We start from the raw sequence: 26,638 nt of genomic DNA, 5'->3' as shown, positions 1-26,638 counted from the left end.
TCAGTTTCAGTTGTACAATGGGTGTACAACCATTATGCATCAGTCTATGTTGGTTAAACGTTAGCCTATACTAGAGTACAACATTTACGTTTTATAGACATCAAAGTAACACTTTCTGTGTATCTGTCCAAAAATCTCAATACAGAATTTCTAAATCATTCTACATTGAGATTCTGAGATGGAATGTTTTTCACATTGATTAAGACAATGTTGAAAATTCTAACATTGCTGCATGTTGCTTATCGTCATGACCAATACACAACCATACAGTACCCCCCCACACACAAAAAAAGGGGTGACATTGCATTCAAAGTTGCGTTCAAATGCAGCGGTGTCAAGGCGTTGGTGACGGGAGGAGCTCCTTGTATGTATGAGTCACCAGTGCCACTGGAGAGGGTGACTATGGACCGTTGAATAATGCAGTCCTGTCAAAAGGCCTATAGGCCTATCTCATCTGCGTTGATGGGACCTCTTGTTTCCTGCATGTCTGGTTTCCAACAGCTGTGTGTGTGTGTGTGTGTGTGTGTGTGTGTGTGTGTGTGTGTGTGTGTGTGTGTGTGTGTGTGTGTGTGTGTGTGTGTGTGTGTGTGTGTGTGTGTTCCATACTGCTCTAATGTACGTCAGGGATATCCAATAAACCATGTCTTAGTAGTGGAAGGCCGTCATTGATTTCCATGTATGGCAAACATGACATCACTTCCTGTCAGAGGTGTGAACATTGGCTTTTACTGGTTTTCCTTCAGGGTAAATAGAACAGCTTGGTGATGCATCAGTTAAATGGTGGTCAATTAAATTAATATTTCTTAACAGTCCAGGGATTGGCCGTTGCCAGGAAACGAGCCAGGTCTGTCAATCTCATTCAGTCAATAGTAGCCATTTTGGTCATACAGTGTGTTTGACCAGTGGGCTTAGAGATATGAGGTGTAGGATTAAAGCAAGAGGAGAGATGAGTAGGCTTTCTAGAAGTTAATGAGTGAAGTGAAATGCCATTCAACCCATATGCAGCCCTGTCTTAAAGCACAGTCAAACAGCGAGGGCGATCAAACTTAACATCATATGCTTAACGCAATCACATGCTGAACACTATCAAGTAAACGATGTACTTACATCAATGTATCTCATTTGATGAAAGCCCCTACCCCACCACACTGGATGAACCGATCAGAGAAAAGAGAGAGACAGATGGGTAGGCTTCTGGGGAGGGGGCAATGTAGGGATGGGAGGGAAGGATGGATGGATGATGGAGGGGGGAGGAGAGGGAGCAGGGGGGGTCTCTGGTCAGTGTGCGTCAGTGTTTTCTAGGTCGATCCACTGATCGGTCTGTAGTGATAATCTGCTTCTCTGTGAAAGAGAGGTCTGTGGTCTACAGGATCTAGTCTGTGGCAAAGCACTCTGAAATATTCTAGGGCAGGTCTGCACTGGTACGGAAACTGTACTTCCTCTTTCTTGGGTATCAACACTTGTTTCATAGGAAACTACAGGTTAAACACAGCTCCTGCAACCCTGTGGCCTATTTTCTAGCCTGTGGCATGCATTCTGAAATTCAAAGTGAGTAAAGATAAAGTTAACTATATTTCCTGGTTACCAATTGTTGTGTAGGAAATTACAGATGAAACAGCTTTAATCTGCATACCTGTAGGCTACAAGTACCATAGGCTACTGCTGGTGTATTGAGATAAGGCGTTATGCTCAGCCCAAATTCCTAGTGTCTGAGACAAGGAGTTCGGATCTAGAATCAGGTCCCGCCTTTCAATGTAATCTCATTCATCATGATCTAAAACTGATCCTATATCAGCACTCATATACTCTGAGAATTTCTTCTTAGAAATTCCTCAGGTAGAGCCTGTACCAAAGTGCAAGCAGTGGTTAGTGCTGAGCAGGGGTCCTTCTAATGAACAAGGCGGGCTAGTGTGTGCCTGAGTGGGAAGACTCTTGGGCATCAGCCTTGACTATGAATGGATGTGTGGGCTACACGTGTGTGTAGTGGGCTGGGGGCAGAGAGGGAATAGCCAATGGCATTGAGCGAGGAAGCAGTCAATATCACGAGTGGATGGTTGTATAATTGTCTGTATTGGTGCATATGTTATTAATCCACAGAATGACTGGGTAAAAAAGGATGTGTGTGAATGGGTGAGTAAATGACTCAGTGATTGGGCTTGTGGTGCTGGATGTAGGGTCCAGTCTGAAACCTGTGTTCAAATCCCACCGCTGCCACAAACGGTAGGTGGTTGAGTGACTTTGGGATGAATCCCAACATGAGAAAGGTTTACACAACTCAAAGTTTCCCTTGAATCATGCACTCTTTTCAGAATTATCCAGCTCTTTGTGAGCAAGGGAATGAGTGAATACGTGTAAGTGATAGAAGATAGGGGAGAGAAAAAAATGGAGTAGAAGGTGAAAGCGATTAAGAGAGATAGTGGTAGAACATCAGAATGATAGAAGACGAGAGAGAGAGCGAGAGAGAGGGAATAAAAGAGAGTAAGGATTACTATACTGTTCAGTGGGTTTGTCCTATACTGTAGTAAACAGTGGTAATCCCACCTCCTGCTCCAAATCTTCCCACTATCCTTCTTATGACATATGGCTTACAATCACATCACTCACGCACACACACAAACACACACATGCGCAAACACAAACGGGGACACGCTCACACATAGAGCTTCACACCGACCCAACATCATACTGAATCACGTACACAGATACTGAATACTTCATATACAAATAAGTAAAGGCACGCATACACACACGCTTACACCTACCATTACAATAACAGCCATACTGTACAACAACACCTCACACACAATATGGTCTAGTATCTCGGTCGCTATATCATCTTAATGATTATCAGTAATTGCAAGTGGATTCTAATAGAAACAAGAGCGCAGACTAACAGGATGTTGGGGGTTTACCAAAATAGAAAACAAACACAAACCGTTGCCATGGCAGACAAAAGTCTGGATTAAACCTACAGATAAGGGCCCCCACAAATGTTTCTTCTCACCCCCTCCCCTCTGCCTTTTCAAATTTAATTTGAGAGCAAAGGGACTTAAGTGGATTATCAGCATAGTCAGTCAGTGGTAGGCTAGGCAACTGTGGGGTTTAGTGGATGACATTTTGGCTCTACTGTGGAAGACTCAGGGGTACTTCCTGGTTTGTGTGTGTTAGATTCTGGCAGATGTAGTAGGAAGATGAACCACCAAAGGCTCCTGTGATGCATATCTTGTAAAATGTCAAGCTGCGGGATTTAGCTCTGATACAATGATTTGGAGTAGTTTCATAGGACAGGTTATATATCCATATCTGCATGCTTTTGAATCTCTCCCCTGAGTGGCAATGTCTAGTCTTTGATCAAGCGATGCAGACTGTAATTCAGCCATGAAACGTGATTACCTTGTGGACTGCACAAGATGGATACAGCGTGAATGTATCAGGTGACGAAACCCAAAGGCCGCTCATAGTGTATTTTACTGTCTTACTGTGATTGAATAGAGACCCTAAAGTTGAGACGATACATTGCCACTTGTATGTATTAGGACAATATGGCACATAATGGCACAGATAGGCACATACAGTGCATTTGGAAAGCCATGATGTGCTCCAACTCCCCAACCGACTCGGGAGGCGAAAGTCGAGTCATGCGTCCTCCGAAACATGACCCGCCAAACCGCTGTTGTGACGCCTCTAGCACTGCGATGCAGTGCCTTAGAAATCTGTTCGACTTGGGAGACCCACCAGTTTTTTAAAATATTTAATTCATTTGCAAACATTTAAAAAAAAAATGTTTTTGCTTTGTCAGTCTGGGGTATTGTGTGTAGATTGATGAGGGAAAAAAACAATTGAATCAATTTTATAATAAGGCTGTAATGTAACAAAATGTGGGAAAAGTCAAGGGGTCTGAATACTTCCCAAATACACTGTATGTGTGTTTCTTTGAAGAGTGTAACTGTTTGTTTAAATCATTTTGTATGCCGTTATTCCATCTTCTATCTGTCTTGGGTGTCATTGTACTCTGTGACATTTTCAAACCCATCCATAACAACTACTTTTGGTCATACAGTGTTCAAGAGGCATGTAAACACATACACGCACATATAAGGCACATAGTTTAGTAGGTCTATCATTGACCAATTCTCCTCTCAGGACGTTCTCAGGACTTGCTGTGGTCCGTAGTCTCCCTGATCATCATGGCCCCTGGAGCCACAGGGCCACTGTCATGCGCTTTCCATAGAGACGACCATGTGAGGTCCCTCTCACTGCTGCCACTGTGGCACTGTACTCTCACAAGGCTCGCATTGTCCACGGAGGAGAGAAAGAGGGAGGGATGTGAAGAGAGTTTGGGAGAGAGAGAGAGATGAAAGGAGAGAAAGAAACAGTGAAATAGAGGGTGGGTGTGGAGGGAGTAATAGAGGGTGGGTGTGGAGGGAGTAATTGAGGGAGGGAACGGTAGAGGAAGAAAGCATGTTTGGGTGCCTTTTCATTGTGTAGGAAATCATTAACTCATCACTTACTGTTAAATAGGGAGCTTTTAGCAGTCTTAAGGGAAACGAAGCAGCAGGAGGCAGGTGGGTACATGTGGTTAGATTTATTTACAAAATGGTGCTAATGTTCCAAAGTGACGTTGATCACTGTACGTATTTACAAAGTTCCCACTTCAAGCTTCAATATTTAAAAGAAAAAGCCTTCAATCGGGTTAACAAAAAAAAAAAGATTTACCATAAAAGACACAGGTCTGGCCTTTCCTGTTGAGATACCAAAACCGATCTGACAAGAAAATCCCAAAATGGGTGTTTACTGTGAATACGCTTGGTCACTCCTTGTCTCAATGACAGAAATGCATTTTAATGTTGGGAAACATAAACATTTTCAACTGAGAAATGAAAGTCTCAAATGGTGGGAATTTGGATAGTGCACTACATATAGGACACGTCTAGTTTTAAACCATAACCAATTGGTCCTGATTAGACAAAACCTTCCATTCTGGACCATTTTATACATGCATCCTCCTGGCTGTTATACCTTCATCATTTTCATGTGGAATACACAAAGCTAGAGTGGAAAATATTTAGGGAGCTATGCCCAATCATATAATTATGGGAGCCTTGCACTTCATTCTCTGTTTGCTTGTTTGATTGTGGCCTACACTCAAGTAGCTAACAGTGATATTGTGGGTTATCTGAGTGCATGAATTCCTATGTAATTGTGGCTTTAGCTTGTGGTGCACGTAGGATACCAGCTGGCACCAGGAAGCCCACTTCACTGCCATACTCAAAGTTACTACGGCAGCATTGAGGCATTCACAGTCTAAAATGGTGGTTTTGGGATTAGCTGACCCACACGGTGTATTAACCCAACCTTTTTCTATGTAAAATATGGACTAGTCAGGGATCTGTGTTCTGAGACTCTCTTTGTTTGTCTCGCAGTATGGACGGTCAGACAGCTACCGCGTGGCCACCACGACGGAGAAGGACGAGAAGGAGTCCCCCAAGAAGGCGGACTCCAAGGCAGACAAGAAGACCAAGGACATGGAGGAATTGAAGAAGGAAGTTCCCTTGGTATGTAGTGCATCATTCCTACTTCCTGTTTCCTGTCAGTGCACCGTGGCCTAGAGCAGTGTGTCCTGCGACCGGCACTGGTCCCTGGGATGTTGCTAACTGGTCCCTCAGATGGTTAGCTGAAACCAATTTAGATTCATCTAGAGTGCTAGTTTTAGCCCAAGGAGAAAGGACCATAACTTGCCGGACACTGGTATAATAAAAGTTTGAGAAACACTATCCTAAAGAGCACCCACTGGGCACAGACATCAATTCAACGTCTATTCCACGTTGGTTCAACGTAATTTCATTGAAATGACATGGAAATAACGTTGATTCAACCAGTGTGTTCCCAGCGGGCAGTCTTTATGTATTCTGTTTGGGACAGCAACAAAGTTGTTAATAAATGACTTCTCAGATGTTTGGACAATGGATTTGGGCAGCCTGTATTCCTGAAAATCTATTTTATTTTTGGCAGTAAATGAATCTCATGGGTGTCAAGCAAAGGAAATTGTTTTTTGTTGTTGGTACGAATAGTAGTTTGTGGCGAGAGGCACTTCCAATATAAACTAATCCTGTTTGAAGAAGATTTACTCTTTTATGAGGCATAAGGCCAAACCATGAGGATATTAATATCCCTCTGAAACACAGCTGGAAAATGTCTCCAGCGCTATTCACAATATATATTTGCAAGAATGTAGTTAAAACTAGAGATTTATTCAATGTTTTCAACTTTTCTCTTATAGACGGAACACAAGATGTCCATCGAGGAGGTATGCCAGAAGTACTCTACCGACATAGTCCAGGTACGTTCATCACCTCAAGACTTTTCCCAAAACCTGTGTTGGGGTTTTTAAAACGAAACATATTGGAACATTAATGGTAATATCAGTTGTCACACAAAATATCAGCCAATCCCTCTCCCTCCTCACTCACCCCCTCTTCCAGGGTCTGACCAATGCTAAGGCCGCTGAGTACCTGGCTCGTGACGGCCCCAACGCCCTCACGCCTCCCCCCACCACCCCCGAGTGGGTCAAGTTCTGTCGCCAGCTGTTCGGTGGCTTCTCCATCCTGCTGTGGACTGGCGCCATCCTCTGTTTCCTGGCCTACGCCATCCAGGCCGCCACCGAGGACGAGCCCGCAGGAGACAATGTGAGTGACAGAACCACACAAAATGGCCACCATTATCACTTGGCAGGGGACAAAGGGATGCAAGGTTATAGATGGCCTTTTGGTTTCAGCTTAATGTAGTGTTTCCAAAATGTGGCATTAGGATTCAACTTGGGAGGTTGTGGCTGATTCTTACTTGGCACTAAAATATTTGGGAAACTCTATGACTTGGTGAACAAGGAAGTGTCTAGTGTCTAGTGTCTAGTGTTGAGATGAGTCAGAGTCCCATGTGTTTCTTAGATCCAGCTATATGGTTCAACCAACCCTAAATGAATGGGGAGTATAGGCACCATCTAAAATGATTAATGGTTAAACAATATTTCTCTCTCTCCTTGCTCTCTCTCTCCAGTTGTACCTGGGTAATACTAAATGAGGCATTTGAATTTCCACGAATTTCATTGAATTTATCAATGATTTATTTCCTCTCCTATATATTTTCCATTAATTCAAAGTCAAATTCAAATTATTCTGCATCCTGTGTACTATTTCAATAAAAATGTAAGAACTGAATTTGAATTGATCAGCCATTCTCAATTCAAATCTGAATTGACCCCAACCCTGCATGGCATGTGGCATTTTAGATTCAGCCATATAGTTCAACCAAACCTAAATGAATTAAAAAGCTAGGCACCATATTAACATTATCAAACAATGAAGTTATATTTTTCTCAGCAAACAGTGAACGTTCCTGCAACGTTAGGTAACGTTCCAATGGAGTCCCAATTTGTTTTTCAGATAACTTTAGCATGACAACATCCCATGAATGCTTTTTAAATGTCCTGGGAAAATGTTATTTGATAAACATTAGTAGAAGGACATAATAGTTATTTTACATTTACATTTAAGTTATAAGAACGTTTGTATCAAATGTTCCAATACTGTTTGTTTTTTACATCGTTTGCTGCGTTCTCTCTCTCCAGTTGTACCTGGGTATCGTTCTCTCGGCTGTGGTCATCATCACCGGCTGTTTCTCCTACTTCCAGGAGGCAAAGAGCTCCAAAATCATGGAGTCCTTCAAGAACATGGTGCCCCAGGTAAACAAACCTCTTCTTAGACCTTACCACCCTATCCTATTATCTCCTACATTGCCACCAGTTATAGCAGGGTTCCTCAACTGGCGGCCAGCAAGCTGAATTTGGCCAGCAGTTGATTTTATTTGCCCCCCAAGTTTTCTGACCCAAAAATATATATGTATTTAACAAAATCGCGACATGAAAGACTGTAAAACAAAAACAAATCAACTCCAAGTGATTTTAATTCTGGAAATCTGTTAAAAATATTCCCAGACATAGTATAGAGATATGTGTGATCACATACAAATGTAAGCAAGGTTTAAAATGATCATGTATTAGTCAAATGTTATAACTGTTTGGGCATCTTGCGTTCAATTTGCAGTGTACAAATTATTTATAATTATGTTCCCGGCCCCCAGACCATCCTCTCGAGAAAAAAACGGCCCTGAATCTAGTTGATGATCCCTGACCGTAGGACTCAGTGTCTGTAATACTAATTCCAATCCTATTAGTCTCATCATATGTGTTTTACAAATTATAATCCAGACTTGTTTTTCTAGATGACAATGGGTGGGGTAGTTGTGGCAGTGACTCAAAATAATCTGTGACCCTAATCCAAATGTTCCCCCTCAAAACACACGTAGCCGACATTGTTTTGGCCATTGTAACCAGCGGTTAGTCTATTCTACGTCTTTGTAAGTGAACATGATGCATATGGTCATTCAGTGGTGAGTTAATAGCCAGTCAGACAGCGGCTCAAATGTTCAGTCTCTATGTAGTCCATACATACAGTCCATAGGTAAGCATTTTCTATCCAGACTCTTTCTATGGTCAGTGTCAATAGTCAGTCAATGGTTAGTTGGTTACTTTACAGTCCACTATTTATCTGCCTATCTCTATGCAATTACGTAGTTATAACATAAAACCCCATCATTACTAGTTAGTTTAGGGTCAGTGATAGCGTGTAGTGGGTTTTACTGTTACCCCAGTGTTACACCTGTATGTATAGTCAGTTAATGGTTGGTTTATGGTTCCTACTTTACCATTGGGGTTTCCTCTGTCCACAGCAAGCGCTGGTGATCCGTGAGGGTGAGAAGATGCAGATCAACGCTGAGGAGGTGGTGGCTGGAGACCTGGTGGAGGTGAAGGGAGGAGATAGGATTCCCGCCGACCTCAGGATCGTCTCTGCTCATGGCTGCAAGGTAAACCTACACACACAGACATAAACACAGAATAGGTTTTACTATCCTTGTGGGGGACCAAAAAATTGATTTCCATAAAAAATCCTATTTAAAAAACCTAACCCTAATTCTAACCCTACCCCTAATTGTAAACCTAACCCCTAAGCTTAAAATAACCTTTGGAGAATGTTCCTTGTTTTACTATCCTTGTGGGGACTTTTGAGGATTTCCTGTACCCACGAGGATAGTAATACAAACTGATACACACACACACACACACACACACACACACACACACACACACACACACACACACACACACACACATATATACACTGCTCAAAAAAATAAAGGGAACACTAAAATAACACATCCTAGATCTGAATGAATGAAATAATCTTATTAAATACTTTTTTCTTTACATAGTTGAATGTGCTGACAACAAAATCACACAAAAATAATCAATGGAAATCCAATTTATCAACCCATGGAGGTCTGGATTTGGAGTCACACTCAAAATTAAAGTGGAAAACCACACTACAGGCTGATCCAACTTTGATGCATCCGCCAACTCCTGGACAGTCTGTGGTGCAACGTGGCGTTGGTGGATGGAGCGAGACATGATGTCCCAGATGTGCTGAATTGGATTCAGGTCTGGGGAACGGGCGGGCCAGTCCATAACATCAATGCCTTCCTCTTGCAGGAACTGCTGACACACTCCAGCCACATGAGGTCTAGCATTGTCTTGCATTAGGAGGAACCCAGGGCCAACCGCACCAGCATATGGTCTCACAAGGGGTCTGAGGATCTCATCTCGGTACCTAATGGCAGTCAGGCTACCTCTGGCGATCACATGGAGGGCTGTGCGGCCCCCCAAAGAAATGCCACCCCACACCATGACTGACCCACCGCCAAACCGGTCATGCTGGAGGATGTTGCAGGCAGCAGAACGTTCTCCACGGCGTCTCCAGACTCTGTCACGTCTGTCACATGTGCTCAGTGTGAACCTGCTTTCATCTGTGAAGAGCACAGGGCGCCAGTGACGAATTTGCCAATCTTGGTGTTCTCTGGCAAATGCCAAACGTCCTGCACGGTGTTGGACTGTAAGCACAACCCCCACCTGTGGACGTCGGGCCCTCATACCACCCTCATGGAGTCCGTTTCTGACCGTTTGAGCAGACACATGCACATTTGTGGCCTGCTGGAGGTCATTTTGCAGGGCTCTGGCAGTGCTCCTCCTGCTCCTCCTTGCACAAAGGCGGAGGTAGCGGTCCTGCTGCTGGGTTGTTTCCCTCCTACGGCCTCCTCCACGTCTCCTGATGTACTGGCCTGTCTCCTGGTAGTGTCTCCATGCTCTGGACACTACGCTGACAGACACAGCAAACCTTCTTGCCACAGCTCGCATTGATGTGCCATCCTGGATGAGCTGCACTACCTGAGCCACTTGTGTGGGTTGTAGACGCCGTCTCATGCTACCACTAGAGTGAAAGCACCGCCAGCATTCAAAAGTGACCAAAACATCAGCCAGGAAGCATAGGAACTGAGAAGTGGTCTGTGGTCACCACCTGCAGAACCACTCCTTTATTGGGGGTGTCTTGCTACTTGCCTATAATTTCCACCTGTTGTCTATTCCATTTGCACAACAGCATGTGACATTTATTGTCAATCAGTGTTGCTTCCTAAGTGGACAGTTTGATTTCACAGAAGTGTGATTGACTTGGAGTTACATTGTGTTGTTTAAGTGTTCCCTTTATTTTTTTGAGCAGTGCATATACATAGCTCACATTAAAATATAACACACTCACGCAACTACATATTTTACATACAAGCTTTTTAAAGTTGTAATCAAGTTCCCTGTATTTTGTCCTTCTCCTATAGGTGGATAACTCCTCCCTGACAGGCGAATCAGAACCCCAGAGCAGGTCACCTGACTGTACCCATGACAACCCCCTGGAGACCCGCAATGTCGCTTTCTTCTCCACCAACTGTGTTGAAGGTACGGTCGTCTTGGCAACTGCATCGTCCCCATCTCCCTCTTCCTCTTCCTGCTGGCCCATTTCCTTCTTCTCATCATCATCATCATCATCATTGTTGTCGTCTTAACCATCACTGCCCCATCACTCTACATGTCGTCTTTCCATTCCTGTTTTCTTTCTTTTTCTCTTACTTTTCTCTTTATCCACCTCTGAACGGGTTTAAGGTGGAAAATGCTGGCTGCCATAGCAACAAGGCACCCATCATTTTAACAAGCACCCAACCCAGCGCCCACGCACACTCTGTCTCTCTCTCCTTCTTTCTTTCACCTCTCTCTTCCTCCCTCTTCTTTGAATTCCCTGGCTGCCCTTTTCCTTCCCATCTGTCCATATCGCCTCATCTTTGAGAACACTCCATCTGGTGTCAATATTAGCTTAGCGTTTCCCTATGGCTCAGTGGTCTAATGGTAGTGTCAATAGAGGATGACACACATAAATGGCTAAGGTCTAGATTCAGTCAGTTCAGCTTTAACCTGCGGTAACTGACAACTGCATAGCATATATTTGTTTTTTGTTTAGGCAACGTCGGAGGCGTAACTGCGTTGGAGCGGTCGAATCCACGATCGGCCTGTGTGTTATACCTGCCGCGGACATTGCCCATTGGATGCATTAGTAAAAATCCCATGCAGCCATGTTGCAATGTAATCCACACCTCGATTCGGCTTGTATAAATACTTCTAATTTTGTTGAATGATTTTTAAATTTGAGTGTCATTATTTTTATAGAGCCTACACTTTCTCTTTGGAAACTTCTAAAGCGAGTGGGATGGCTGTGGCTTCGTGACAATGACCACAAGAGCAGCCGCTCACCGATTTGACAGCTCCAACGCAGTTACACCTCCAACATTGCCTAAACCAAAAGAAAACGATGATATGGAATGCAATTGTCGGTTACGGCAGGTTAACGCTGATCTGACTGAATCTAGGCCTTAGTTGTATGATGAAGCTAAGGCCTGGCACTGGTTACCTGTAGGCCCCAAATATACTAAAGAACTATGATTTACTTCATAGAATGGTATATGCCGCCCCCATGTGGTCAGAACAGTGTATGGCACCTGCGCTGGTGGCGATAAGAACTACTTCAGTGGCATTTCAGTAAATAACACTTCAGCAGTTCAGTATTATAATTTTTTGAATGATTACTTTAGGGCTATTTACTGTAAGGGAGTGATACAAAAAATGATTATTAAAAACATTTGATTTGCACTTTGAGTTTTTCCTCCAAGTGCTTTTCATTGTATGGGGGTAACTCATCATTTTACACATGGCACCACAAATGGTATTCCAAATCTTTGACGATACACTAATATAACATGCAAGTAAAGTCATCTAACGTCCTTCTCTTCTCCTCACTGTCACCAGGCACTGCGCGTGGCATCGTGGTGTGCACTGGCGACCGTACCGTCATGGGCCGTATTGCCACCCTCACCTCCGGCCTGGAGTCGGGCAAGACCCCCATCGCCAAGGAGATCGAACACTTCATCCACCTGATCACAGGCGTGGCCGTGTTCCTGGGCATCACCTTCTTCATCCTGGCCGTCTGCCTGGGATACACCTGGCTAGAGGCCGTCATCTTCCTCATCGGCATCATCGTGGCCAACGTGCCCGAGGGCCTGCTGGCTACTGTCACTGTGAGGGGATATTTTGGTGGATTTTAGTGTTGTGTTGTGTTTTGTGTGGCGGACGGAGTTGCGAGGGGAAGTCGGGGGTAGTGAAGAGTGGACTGTGTGTTTGTGTGTGTTCTGCTTTATCCTCTGTGTCGGTGTCTTGTGTTGTACTTCTGTGTCTGTCTGTCTGTCTCTTACTCTGCGTGTTATATCTCTGTGCTAATATTTCCATGTGTTCCAGTATCGCTGTGTGGTTATCCGTCTGTCTGTAATAATAAAGGCGTTCGAATCCACGGGTCTGCTGTGATGGTTGTGGTGGTGTATCTCTCCACTATTAGTGTATCTCTCTCTTTTTCTCTTTCTCTCTCTCTCTCTCTCTCTCTCTCTCTCTCTCTCTCTTTACAGCCCTTTGATTTTTGTGTACCTGTATCTCTCTCTCTTTTGCTCTCTCTCTCTCTCTTTTCTCTCTCTCTCTCTCTCTCTCTCTCTCTCTCTCTCTCTCTCTCTCTCTACAGCCCTTTGATTTTTATGTACCTGTATCTCTCTCTCTTTTGCTCTCTCTCTCTCTCTCTCTCTCTCTCTCTCTCTCTCTCTCTCTCTCTCTCTCTCTCTCTCTCTCTCTCTCTCTCTCTCTCTCTCTCTCTCTCTCTCTCTACAGCCCTTTGATTTTTATGTACCTGTATCTCTCTCTCTTTTTCTCTCTTCTTCCCTCTTTGTGTCTGTGTCTCTTTTTCAGGCTCTCTCTACGCCTGCGTCATTCAGTGTCAGTGACTCCCCCTGGTCAGTTGTCCTCTATGACAACTGTTAAGAGAGACTGATAAATGCTAGGCTAATGTTAATGTAGATGCTGGGCTGTTGCCGCTCTCGCTGCTTGGCTAGTAGCCTGTATGGCCCATGATCCGTTCCGCCATTTTGAAAGTCGCATGAAACACTGGCGCCTGCCTTTCACTGCTTTTTACTCTGTGCTTGGCTTTCCTTCTCTTTCTTTCTATCTTTCTGCATTTCTCTTCTGGGCTGTGAAATATACTGTAGTATTTGATTTGGCTCTAGTGCATTTTAATGTGATGGGGGGGGTGGAATGACGGGGGTTTGTACAACTCCATGTCTAAAGGGTAAGTGTGTAGGTATCTTGTATTGGTTGGTCATGGGTTTCTTCTCTGCAGATGCAAGTAAGTTGTTGATTGGTTTTGAGGGTCTAGGGCATCTACACCTGGAGTTGTGCATCCCATGTTTTTACTTTTACGATTCGGTGCTAATCTTTTCTCTCATTTTCTCCCATTCTCTATTTGTTACTTTCTTTCAACCCTGTCTTCTTTTCGCAATCTCTGTTGCTTTCTCTGTCTCTCTCTTTTCTCTCTCCTTTCTCTGTCTCTCTCTTTTCTCTCTCCTTTCTCTGTCTCTCTCTTTTCTCTCTCCTTTCTCTCTCTCTCTCTTTTCTCTCTACTTTCTCTGTCTCTCTCTTTTCTTTCTCCTTTCTCTGTCTCTCTCTTTTCTTTCTCCTTTCTCTGTCTCTCTCTTTTCTCTCTCCTTTCTCTGTCTCTCTCTTTTCTTTCTCCTTTCTCTGTCTCTCTCTTTTCTTTCTCCTTTCTCTGTCTCTCTCTTTTCTTTCTCCTTTCTCTGTCTCTCTCTTTTCTCTCTCCTTTCTCTGTCTCTCTTTTCTCTCTCCTTTCTCTGTCTCTCTCTTTTCTTTCTCCTTTCTCTGTCTCTCTCTTTTCTCTCTCCTTTCTCTGTCTCTCTCTTTTCTCTCTCCTTTCTCTGTCTCTCTCTTTTCTATCTCCTTTCTCTGTGTCTCTCTCTCTCTTTCTCTCTCTCTCTTTCTTTCTCTGTCTCTCTCTTTTCTCTCTCCTTTCTCTTCTCCTTTCTCTGTCTCTCTCTTTTCTCTCTCCTTTCTCTGTCTCTCTCTTTTCTCTCTCCTTTCTCTGTCTCTCTCTTTTCTCTCTCCTTTCTCTGTCTCTCTCTTTTCTCTCTCCTTTCTCTGTCTCTCTCTTTTCTTTCTCCTTTCTCTGTCTCTCTCTTTTCTCTCTCCTTTCTCTGTCTCTCTCTTTTCTTTCTCCTTTCTCTGTCTCTCTCTTTTCTCTCTCCTTTCTCTGTCTCTCTCTTTTCTCTCTCCTTTCTCTGTCTCTCTCTTTTCTCTCTCCTTTCTCTGTCTCTCTCTTTTCTCTCTCCTTTCTCTGTCTCTCTCTTTTCTCTCTCCTTTCTCTGTCTCTCTTTTCTTTCTCCTTTCTCTGTCTCTCTCTTTTCTTTCTCCTTTCTCTGTCTCTCTCTTTTCTCTCTTTCTCTGTCTCTCTTTTCTCTCTCTTTCTCTGTCTCTCTCTTTTCTTTCTCCTTTCTCTGTCTCTCTTTTCTCTCTCTTTCTCTGTCTCTCTCTTTTCTCTCTCTCTTCTCTCTCCTTTCTCTGTCTCTCTCTTTTCTCTCTCCTTTCTCTGTCTCTCTTTTCTTTCTCCTTTCTCTGTCTCTCCTTTCTCTGTCTCTCTCTTTTCTCTCTCCTTTCTCTGTCTCTCTCTTGTCTCTCTCTTTTCTCTCTACTTTCTTTGTCTCTCTCTTTTCTCTCTCCTTTCTCTGTCTCTCTCTTCTCTGTCGCTCTTCTTCTTCCTCTCTCTCTCTCTCTCTCTCTCTCTCTCTCTCTCTCTCTCTCTCTCTCTCTCTCTCTCTCTCTCTCTCTCTCTCTCTCTCTCTCTCTCTCTCTCTCTCTCTCTCTCTCTCTCTCTCTCTCTCTCAGGTGTGTCTGACCCTGACCGCTAAGCGTATGGCTCGTAAGAACTGCCTGGTGAAGAACCTTGAGGCGGTGGAGACCCTGGGCTCCACCTCCACCATCTGCTCTGATAAGACTGGCACCCTGACCCAGAACAGGATGACCGTGGCCCACATGTGGTTCGACAACCAGATCCACGAGGCCGACACCACCGAGGACCAGTCTGGTAGGAGAGGGGTTTAAGTTCACTGAACTCGTTGTTTATGTTCTTTACTATATAACATCAAAGTCACTGCACCTTAGGCATGCATATTGTGATCACAGTTATTAATATGGTGGCACCTGTTTAGGTGATTTAGATAGTCTTGTCGTCTCTGGAATTAGATTACATTTTGCAAACCAGCATAATGTGGTTTGCAGGCCTGATGTGGCACCCGAGTTAGAAGTATCAGACCACTGTGTTAGGGAATAACTAGGCCATCAAAGATTGGCCTTATGTTGTTTGTAACATCTTGTATCAAAGGATTAGCATTTTTTTAATGGTAGTACATGTATTTATGCAGGCCTTGATGGAGGCTTCAGGGCTGCCTGTGAGCACATGAACGCAACAACCATGTGTCTGTCATTAACAATTCTTCCTCCCTCTCTTCTCCCCAGGCGCCTCTTTCGACAAGAGCTCGGAGACGTGGTTGGCGCTGGCGCGCGTGGCGGCCCTGTGTAACCGGGCGCAGTTCAAAGCGGCTCAGGATCAGCTTCCAATCCTGAAGAGGGACGTGGCGGGCGACGCCTCCGAGTCCGCGCTGCTGAAATGTATCGAGCTGTCCTGCGGCAGCGTCAGACAGATGAGGGAGAAGAACAAGAAGGTGGCCGAGATCCCCTTCAACTCCACCAACAAGTACCAGGTGAGGGACCAACATGGAGAACAAGTGCGCACCCTGGATCCCTGGGGCTGTATGTATCGAATGTCTCAGAGAAGGAGTGCTGATCTGGGATCAGGTTACACCTATCCATGTGATCTTATTCACTGTGTTACAAAAGGCAAAAGCGATCCTGAATCAGCCGGATACATACGGCCCTAGGCCTAGATGTGGGTCTGACCCTGGTCTTACCTGGGTCCGGGTTAGGGTTGAAGCTATGGTCAGGGAAAACAAGGGTTTTCTAAATCCTTATATAAACAGTTTGTATAAGGACTTTGTATAAGAGGCTGAACACGGTGTATGATTGTGCTCCCCCCTTGCCCCTCTCCCCAGCTCTCTGTGCATGAGACGGAGGACGAGAACGACAACCGCTACCTGCTGGTGATGAAGGGAGCGCCAGAGAGGATCCTGGACCGCTGCTCCACCATCTTGATCCAGGGCAAGGAGCAGCCCATGGACGAGGAGATGAAGGAGGCCTTCCAGAACGCCTACATGGAGCTGGGAGGACTGGGAGAGAGAGTACTTGGTGAGACAGGAGGGAGAGAGGACAGAGGCGGGATGAGGGAGGGAGTCCTGGGTAAACAAGAGGGTGGGAGAGAGGTATAGAAAGTTCCAGGGCGCTTGCACGGAGCTGAGAGGACTAGGAGGGAGAGTGCTCGGGTAAGAGAGAGAGAGGGAGGGAGGGAGGGATGAGAAGAGGGAAGAGGGTAAGAAATGGGAACCTAAACCGTCCTTTCAGAATGTATACACTAATACTGATAATAATGCCAATCTAATACTCCCCAGGTTTCTGCCACCTGCTAATGCCTGAAGACCAGTACCCCAAGGGCTTTGCCTTCGACTGTGACGACGTCAACTTCACCACAGAGAGCCTGTGCTTCGTGGGCCTCATGTCCATGATTGACCCTCCCCGTGCCGCCGTGCCCGACGCCGTGGGAAAATGTCGCTCCGCTGGCATCAAAGTCATCATGGTGACCGGCGATCATCCAATCACAGCCAAGGCCATCGCCAAGGGCGTGGGCATCATCTCCGAGGGCAACGAGACCGTGGAGGACATCGCCTCTCGCCTCAATATCCCTGTCAGCCAGGTCAATCCCAGGTAAGGAGAGTGTGTGTGTGTGTGTGTGTGTGTGTGTGTGTGTGTGTGTGTGTGTGTGTGTGTGTGTGTGTGTGTGTGTGTGTGTGTGTGTGTGTGTATGTGTGTGTGTGTGAGCATACTTTATCTATCTTGCTTTCACACGTATATACAGTGAGTGTACACAATATTAGGAACACGTGCTCTTTCCATGACATAGACTGACCAGGTGAATCCAGGGGAAAACTATGATCCCTTATTGATGGCCCTTGTTAAATCCACTTCAATCAGTGTAGATGAAGGGGAGGAGACAGGTTAAAGAAGGATTTTTAAGCCTTGTGACAATTGAGACATGGATTGTGTATGTGTGCTGTTCAGAGGGTGAACGGGAAAGACAAAAGATTTCAGTGACTTTATACGGGTATGGTAGTAGGTGCCAGGCGCTCTGGTTTGTGTCAAGAACTGTAACGCTGCTGGGTTTTTCACGCTCAACACTTTTCCGTTTGTATCAAGAATGGTCCAGCACCCAAAGGACATCCAGCCAACTTGACACAACTGTGGGAAGCATTGGAGTCAACATGGGTCAGCATCCCTGTGGAACGCTTTTAACACCTTGTAGAGTCCATGCCCCAACGAATTGAGGCTGTTCTGAGGGCAAAAGGTGGTGCAACTCAATATTAGGAAGGTGTTCCTAATGTTTTGTACACTCAGTGTACTTAACCAAGCACTCAGCCAGTCAGATAGTCAGTCAGTCACACCCAATTGCTTGCATAAACGTGTGAACTAAAAACACTAACTTTCTGCAGTTCTGTGTGTGTCTGTCTCAGTGATACCAACCATACTCTCACTCACTGTCTTCCTGTGTGTGTGCGTTCCAGGGATGCCAAGGCGTGTGTGATCCACGGGACAGACCTGAAGGATCTGTCCCAGGATCAGATGGATGACATTCTGAGGAACCACACTGAGATTGTGTTCGCCAGGACCTCCCCACAGCAGAAGCTCATCATCGTGGAGGGCTGCCAGAGACAGGTGAGGGGCGCACACGCGCGCACGCACACTCGCGCACGCACACACATACACATACACACACACGCACGCACACACACACACACACACACAGAGAAAGTCATGCAATGTGCACACACGCACACAAACAGACACGTCTGGCTTTCTTGACATGAAAGGACTTTAAAGTATAGAAATCTGAAGAAACAGATTCCCCACTACAGATTCTCATACAGTAGTAGATAGAATATGAAGGCTTTTATAGGAGGCTTTTAACAATTTTCACTAACCTGTCTTTCAGGGTGCCATCGTGGCTGTGACTGGTGATGGTGTGAACGACTCTCCCGCCCTGAAGAAGGCTGACATCGGCGTCGCCATGGGGATCTCCGGCTCAGACGTGTCCAAACAAGCCGCTGACATGATCCTGCTGGACGACAACTTTGCCTCCATCGTCACCGGAGTGGAAGAGGGTGAGAGACAGAGGGAGAGGGAGGAAAAGAGTGAGGAAAGAAGGGAAAGAGGGAGGGAAACGAGAGAAAGAAGCAGGGAGGAGAAAGCTAGGTGGGAAAGAGGTATACAGATGTAGGATCTTAATTTGATCACCCTGTTGCAGGAGAATTTTTCCGCAATGCAAGAAATGAAAAATGTTAATTTATGAGGTTTTTAAAAAGGCTTCTGAAGTTTTTGTTATTTCCACTTTGAAATTTCAGACTTGATTTTCCCTTACGAGAAATGTATCAACTCCTACAAAAATGCCCATTAATTATAATCCACATAATAATTCACATTTCCTGTTGCTGCAGGATTATTTCCCTGCTGTAGCAAATTAGCTCAAATTAAGATCCCACATCTGTAAGGAGGATGAAAATGAAGGAGAGAAAGGGGGTGGTATGAATGACAGGTAGGATGAAGAGAGTAAGAAAGGTCAGCGAGACTAGAGAAGGAGACAAGAAAATAGAGGTAATGGAATATTTAGAAACAAAAGAAAAGTGCTGTTTAGAAAGGTAACCTATCTGTAATATGAGCCTATTGTATGAAAATAAGATATATAAGGATGTCGTCCTGGGCTAGCCTATACAAGCTTTTTCTCTTGTGTCCCTCCAGGCCGTCTGATCTTTGACAACCTGAAGAAGTCCATTGCCTACACCCTGACCAGTAACATCCCTGAGATCACCCCCTTCCTCTTCTTTATCCTGGTCAACATCCCACTGCCCCTAGGGACCATCACCATCCTCTGTATCGACCTGGGAACCGACATGGTGACATACACACACACACCCACACATGCATGGCACATGCACACACACACAGGCAAATTGTAGTTTGTTCAATTTATAAATTTTCAAATCAAATCAAATTGTATTTGTCACATGCGCAGAATACAACAGGTAGACCTTACAGTGAAATGCTTACTTACAAGCTCTTAACCAACAATGCAGTTTTAAGAAAATACCCCCCAAAAAGTAAGAGATAAGACTAACAAATCATTTATTAAAGAGCAGCAGTAAATAACTATAGCGGGGCTATATACAGAGGGTACCAGTACAGAGTCAATGTGGAGGCTATATACAGGGGGTACCGGTACAGAGTCAATGTGGAGACTATATACAGGGGGTACTGGTACAGAGTCAATGTGGAGACTATATACAGGGGGTACCGGTACAGAGTCAATGTGGAGACTATATACAGGGGGTACCAGTACAGAGTCAATGTGGAGGTTATATACAGGGGGTACCAGTACAGAGTCAATGTGGAGGCTATATACAGGGGGTACTGGTACAGAGTCAATGTCCAGGGGCACCGGTGTCGAGGTAATTGAGGTAATATGTACATGTACTGTAGGTAGAGTTATTAAAGTGACTATGCATATATAATAACAGAGAGTAGCAGCAGCATAGAAGAGCGGGGGGGGGGGGGGGGCAAGCAATTGGTCTGGGTAGCCATTAGATTAGATGTTCAGGAGTGGTAGAAGCTGTTTAGAAGCCTCTTGGACCTAGACTTGGCGCTCTGGTACCGCTAGGGTGGCTGGAGTCTTTGACAATTTTTAGGGCCTTCCTCTGACACCGCCTGGTATAGAGGTCCTGGATGGCAGGAAGCTTGGCCCCGGTGATGTACTGGGCCGTACGCACTACCCTCTGTAGTGCCTTGCGGTTGGAGGCCGAGCAGTTGCCATACCAGGCAGTGATGCAACCCATCAGGATGCTCTCGATGGTGCAGCTGTAAAACATTTTGAGGATCTGAGGACCCATGCCAAATCTTTTCAGTCTCCTGAGGGGGAATAGGTTTTGTCGTGTGGACGCCAAGGAACTTGAAGCTCTCAACCTGATCCACCACAGCCCCGTCGATGAGAATGGGGGCGTGCTCGATCCTCCTTTTGCTGTAGTCCACAATCATCTCCTTTGTCTTGATCACGTTGAGGGAGAGGTTGTTGTCCTTCCACCACACGGTCCGGTCTCTGACCTCCTCCCTGTAGGCTGTCTCATTGTTGTCTGTGATCAGGCCTACCACTGTTGTGTCATAGGCAAACTTAATGATGGTGTTGGAGTCGTGCCTGGCCGTGCAGTCATGAGTGAACAGGGAGTACAGGAGGGGACTGTTCACGCACCCCTGAGGGGCCCCCGTGTTGAGGATCAGCGTGGCGGATGTGTTGTTACCCACCCTTACCACCTGGGGGCAGCCCGTCAGGAAGTCCAGGATCCAGTTGCAGATAGAGGTGTTTAGTCCCAGGGTCCTTAGCTTAGTGATGAGCTTTGAGGGCACTATGATATTGAACGCTGAGCTGTAGTCAATGAATAACATTCTCACATACTGTAGGTTTTCCTTTTGTCCAGGTGTGAAAGGGCATTGTGGAGTGCAATAGAGATTGCATCATCTGTGGATCTGTTGGGGCGGTATGCAAATTGGAGTGGTTCTAGGGTTTCTGGGATAATGGTGTTGATGTGAGCCATGACCAGCCTTTCAAAGCACTTCATGGCTACAGATGTGAGTGCTACGGGTCTGTAGTCATTTTGGCAGGTTACCTTAGTGTTCTTGGGCACAGGGATTATGGTGGTCTGCTTGAAACATGTTGGTATTACAGACTCAGACAGGGAGAGGTTGAAAATGTCAGTGAAGACACTTGCCAGTTGTCCTGGTGTTCCGTCTGGCCTTGCAGCCTTGTGAATGTTGACCTGTTTAAAGATCTTACTCACATCGGCTGCAGAGAGCGTGATCACACAGTCGCCCGGAACAACTGATGCTCTCATGCATGTTTCAGTGTTACTTGCCTCGAAGCGAGCATAGAAGTTATTTAGCTCGTCTGGTAGGCTCGTGTCACTGGGCAGCTCTTGGCTGTGCTTCCCTTTGTAGTCTGTAATAGTTTGCAAGCCCTGTCACATCCGACGTGCGTCGGAGCCGGTGTAGTACGATTCAATCTTAGCCCTGTATTGACGCTTTGCCTGTTTGATGGTTCGTCTGAGGGCACAGCGGGATTTCTTATAAGCTTCTGGGTTAGAGTCCTGGTCCTTGAAAGCGGCAGCTCTACCTTTTTAGCTCAGTGCGAATGTTGCCTGTAAGCCATGGCTTCTGGTTGGGGTATGTACTTAATTTGAATCAAAGGTCAGTTATCTCATCCAAGTGTGTGCTTTGGTCTGTTGTTCTTTGCACCACAAAGAGAGTCAGTCTATTGGAATGTGTATTGACATCCACCGTCTTCTCCTAACGCTACTGTATGCCTACAGGTGCCAGCTATCTCCCTTGCCTACGAGGCAGCAGAGAGTGACATTATGAAGAGACAGCCCAGAAACCCAGCCAGGGACAAACTGGTGAATGAGAGGCTGATCAGTATCGCCTACGGACAGATTGGTGGGTTTTTAAAAAGTCTATCTCTCTGTTCACGTCATTAGTCTGCGATGGATTGACTCCCGGCCTAATTCTAATTCTAGTTCTATAGGCAGAGTAGATAAAGCTAACACACCTTTCTCCCTCTGTCTCTGTAGGGATGATCCAGGCTCTGGGAGGGTTCTTCTCCTACTTTGTGATTCTGGCGGAGAACGGTTTCCTGCCCTCTTTATTGGTGGGCATCAGGCTAAACTGGGACGACCGCTCCAACAACGACCTAGAGGACAGCTACGGACAGCAATGGGTACGCTGCCCACCTTTCTCTCTTTTTTCTCTCCCTCCGTTTTCTTTTTTCTTCATCTTTTAAAAAAAAAACACGTTTTATTCTTTTTTTTTCTTTCTCTCGTCTTTACTCACTCTAAGTTTTTACCCCTCTGTCATCTTATTTTATTTCATCCAGTCCTCATTAGTCTCATTAAATGAATTGCTCTCTTAGTCATCGCCACAGCTTTCCGCTTAGTCATCACAACAACTATCCACTTAATCATCACCACAACGTTCCACTTAGTTACCTCTACTCTCGTTCGCTCTTTAACCCTCCCTCCTTGTGATTTCCTCTCCCTCGCATGCCAGACCTATGAACAGAGGAAGATAGTGGAGTACACCTGTCACACAGCCTTCTTCGTCAGTATTGTGGTGGTACAGTGGGCTGATGTCATCATCTGTAAGACCAGGCGCAACTCTGTCTTCCAGCAGGGCATGAGGTCAGAACCCTTTATATTTGCACCTGTCCTCTAATGACACAGACTTTGGCATGATTAAAAAGCAGACCTCTTCTTTTCTCTCTTCAGATTCTGTAGGGTTATGAAGCCCCTCTACTTTATGTCTCTCATAGCTAGGATAAATGTTGAGATTCATTATTTGTTTGTTTACAGGAATAAGATCCTGATCTTTGGGCTGTTTGAGGAGACGGCCCTGGCTGCTTTCCTGTCCTACACCCCAGGCATGGATGTGGCTCTCAGGATGTACCCCCTCAAGTGAGTACTCCAACCTCTGTTCTCATTCACACAGAGCAACAGCACCCTCTACTGAGTGACGTTCATATGACAGTTACTTGACAGTAAATTACGACTGTGTGGACTGGAGACTATTTCAATCCATTAATGGGGAAATGATTTCCTCTTTAAGGAGAATTATTCACTCAACTGAATCGCCCTCTGGCTTTTTCTTCCTTTTTCTCTCCATCCGTCTTTTTCTCTCTTTCTCTGTCTCAGGCCCAGCTGGTGGTTTTGTGCGTTCCCGTACAGTTTCCTCATCTTTGTTTACGATGAGATCCGCAAACTCATCCTGCGCCGAAACCCCGGAGGTACTAGTTTCTCACAAACACACTTACTGTACTCACTATAGACTTGTGTATGACGTACTACAGTACCCATAATAACATTTACTACGATGGAACTGGGTATCTTTCACAGAGCATTGTGGGTACTGTTGTACATCATGCTACAAAATTGAGAAAAAAAACAAGAAAATGCTGCTGTTGGGTTTGCTTAATATAAGGAATTTTAAATGATTAATCCTTTTATACTTCTCTTTTGATACGGCAATTATATTTATGTTTGGTACTTATGTATATTTAAAACCAAATACTTTTAGGGTAGTATTTTATTGAGTGACTTTCACTTTTACTTGAGTCATTTTCTATTATGGTATCTTTACTTTTACTCAAGTATGACAATTGGATACTTTTTCCACCACTGCCTCTGATACAAATGTTTGCTGTTTCAATTAAAAATAATTCCTCTCTCTCTTTCTCTCTGTTCCCTTCATTTTCTCCTTCCTTTCTCTTTAGGCTGGGTGGAAAAGGAGACATACTATTAAATTATCAAACCATTCTTTACTTCTCACCCCCTTACCTCCCCCTCTTTTTCTCCTCCCTACCTCCACCCGTCCCTCTAATCACATACAAACCATACAAGAAACCGCATCTGAAAACTCCTCCATTCCTCATTCCGTATTTTCATCCAACATCGCCTTGAGGACAAGAGGACCAACCACAGAGAAGGAGAGGAACAGGACGATCACGCCAGATCCCTGTGCCCCTCTTCGTCTCTGCCTTTTTTTCTGCCAAAAGACTACAGCATAGTCAACACTGCCAATACTCTTCGAATGTTTACTATACTGTTATGACACTGTTTATAAATGTGCTAATACACTGTCATGTACAAAATACCGGTATCACTCTCCTCTATCGACTACAAAATGGCAGCTGCATCTAGATTCCACGGCGAGTGGTGTGGCGCCGTTGTCACCTGTTCCACCCCGGCATCCTCTCGACACGCTCCCTCCCTCCACAAATCCTCTACTTAACATGCCCCTCAAGCCACTCCCACCACTCCCTGGCCCAATGGGTATAACAGAAAGATCCCACCGCTGACAACAGTAAACGTGGAATAATCACCCACGGCCTCTACAGGGGTAAAACAAAATCCCCCTCCTTCCTGCTCGTGTTCCCCTCCCTCCTCCTCCTGTTTTTCTGCCAATGTTGTTGTTTTCTAAACAATTGTTCGTAACATTACTGTGTGTTTTTTAATGTTAGGAGTGGGTCTGAGAACTGCTTGTCTGTCCGTCCCTGTTTATCCGTCTGTTGGTGAGCACCGTGCGATTTCCCCTGTCCTTGTAAACTCCCCCCCCCCCCCATCTCACCCCTGCTAATAAAATACAACAATCTTTCTGTATCCTAAGAAAAGAGATTTCTCTCCCATGTCATTATTTAAATAAGTGAACAATGGAATAAGACACTGTACCTTACATGCGAAACAGCAGCAAGAAATGAAATAAAATATAAGGATCCCTCTTTTTTTCAGTTTGGCCTCAGTTTGTTTTTGTGTGTGGGGTTTGGCAGAGGAAGGCAAGACTGTAAATACATTTTTCACACTATCAACACTCCTGATACCATTTTAAGGCAGACAGGGTGTCTTGGGTTAAATACCAGCGGGATTGAAGGGTTGTCTGCAATGAGGTGTGTTGGGAGCGCCAATAGTGAGATGATCATCACTTCTTACTACACTTATTTTCACACCGCACACAATTATTCTGCTCTACCTACTCACTCATCATGGTTGGGAAAATAATAATACATTTTTTTTTTAAGGCACAAAAAAAAGAACAAAAAAATTAAATAATGGAAATATGCTAATGAATAATCAAGGTAAAGTAACATTTCATAGGTATCCATCCATTCACCACCTCAGTGGAATACATACGGGCAATAATGATGACGCTCTCATCCTCTCTGTACACCACCAGGCTTTCAAATTGCTGTACATCCATTGTTGTTTTCCCTCCCATTTAGATCCTGCTCTACTGTAGCTAGTAATATGGAAGCCATATAAGTCCTAAAAAAACATGAACATATACACTGGTGGAAAAAGTACCCAACTGTCATACTTGAGTAAAAGCAAAGATACCTTACATTTTTTTTGCAATTGCTCACACGCTTGTTGCGGAATTTGGCTCATTGTGTCAAAACTCTACACACAAGCCAAATAAGACACAACCCTTGGAGATAAACATCTCACTTTATGTCAAAACGAAACTCTGCAATCAACACCTAACAATCCTTTTTCAAAATGGCATTTTTGCAACAAAATGGCACACACATGCACCATTTGAATGACTCTTTCAAAGCAGCAACAACACACTGAGGTACTTTATACAAAACTAGTACTTTGTATACCTTTTTAATTTTCTCATACAGGCTTCTGTGAAAGATTGTTCCAGTACAGTACATCTACTCACATTTCAATTCCTTTGGGGTTTGTGGGTAGTTGTTTCCGTTTAGTCTTGTGTACCTGACCGGACTGTTATCGGTCTTTTGTTGAGGTGTATTCATTAAAGAAAAAAGAATGAGCACTTTACATGCTGCGCCTTGGTCTCCTTTCAACGACCCCTGTGACACTTGCTTTCCTTTTCCAAACACAACCAATCAAAATGCTACACTTATTCACCAGGTCACACACACACTCCTCACATGTGCAAACACTAATTGCTTAACTGATCACTAACCAATCACTGCTTTACTGTAGTATAGGCCTGGTCAGATTACCTGTTTTGAACAATGGATGCCAACAATGGACAGAGAGCAAGAGGAGTAAGAGGGAGAGGCGGGGGACAACAACGAGGACAAATTCAAAGACGAACAGTTGGGAGGAAGAGGAAGAAGAGGACGAGGGCAAAGAAGAGAAGGAAGGAGAGCCATCTCTGATGAAATTAGGGCAACACTTGTTGATCATGTGATCAACCCCGGTTTGACCATGAGAGAGGCTGGACAGAGAGTCCAGCCCAACTTGAGTCGATTTACAGTGGCGTCCATAATTAGAACCTTCAGAAATGAGAACAGGTAAGCAACTATCTAATGACTATTTTAGCTTTACAGTAATGTACTGTAAAATACGTATGACTGCATAGTATTGCATAAACATTTGTAACTCTAAGCCATCCATTTACTGCACTGCATTGAATGAGGTTGGTTATCATGCTGTACTACATTTTTTTGTACATTGTTTACAGTTCTTATGCTGAACACATACT

At 44.7% G+C, this 26,638-nt stretch overlaps 1 protein-coding gene across 2 annotated transcripts in view; it reads left to right on the top strand.

Annotated features, from left to right (window-relative positions):
* The window catches only part of LOC106588414 (sodium/potassium-transporting ATPase subunit alpha-3), a 34,262-nt gene extending 9,351 nt beyond the window's left edge, over nt 1-24,911 (top strand). For both annotated transcript variants that reach the window (XM_014177362.2, XM_014177361.2), the window contains exons 3-22: nt 5,424-5,555; nt 6,281-6,340; nt 6,483-6,686; nt 7,625-7,738; nt 8,785-8,919; nt 10,777-10,894; nt 12,293-12,561; nt 15,257-15,455; nt 15,887-16,131; nt 16,480-16,672; nt 16,933-17,245; nt 18,100-18,250; nt 18,528-18,696; nt 19,331-19,485; nt 21,946-22,069; nt 22,204-22,349; nt 22,679-22,809; nt 22,981-23,082; nt 23,320-23,411; nt 23,898-24,911. In XM_014177362.2, the coding sequence (XP_014032837.1) occupies nt 5,424-5,555; nt 6,281-6,340; nt 6,483-6,686; nt 7,625-7,738; nt 8,785-8,919; nt 10,777-10,894; nt 12,293-12,561; nt 15,257-15,455; nt 15,887-16,131; nt 16,480-16,672; nt 16,933-17,245; nt 18,100-18,250; nt 18,528-18,696; nt 19,331-19,485; nt 21,946-22,069; nt 22,204-22,349; nt 22,679-22,809; nt 22,981-23,082; nt 23,320-23,411; nt 23,898-23,926 (3,081 nt within the window). In that variant the 3' untranslated portion in view covers nt 23,927-24,911. The remainder of the gene's footprint in view (nt 1-5,423; nt 5,556-6,280; nt 6,341-6,482; nt 6,687-7,624; nt 7,739-8,784; nt 8,920-10,776; nt 10,895-12,292; nt 12,562-15,256; nt 15,456-15,886; nt 16,132-16,479; nt 16,673-16,932; nt 17,246-18,099; nt 18,251-18,527; nt 18,697-19,330; nt 19,486-21,945; nt 22,070-22,203; nt 22,350-22,678; nt 22,810-22,980; nt 23,083-23,319; nt 23,412-23,897) is intronic.
* The last annotated feature ends 1,727 nt before the right edge of the window (nt 24,912-26,638 follow it).

Source organism: Salmo salar, chromosome ssa27 (assembly GCF_905237065.1).
Source record: "Salmo salar chromosome ssa27, Ssal_v3.1, whole genome shotgun sequence".
In the NCBI taxonomy this organism is placed as follows: domain Eukaryota; kingdom Metazoa; phylum Chordata; class Actinopteri; order Salmoniformes; family Salmonidae; genus Salmo; species Salmo salar.
This window is presented reverse-complemented; position numbering and strand designations above follow the sequence as displayed.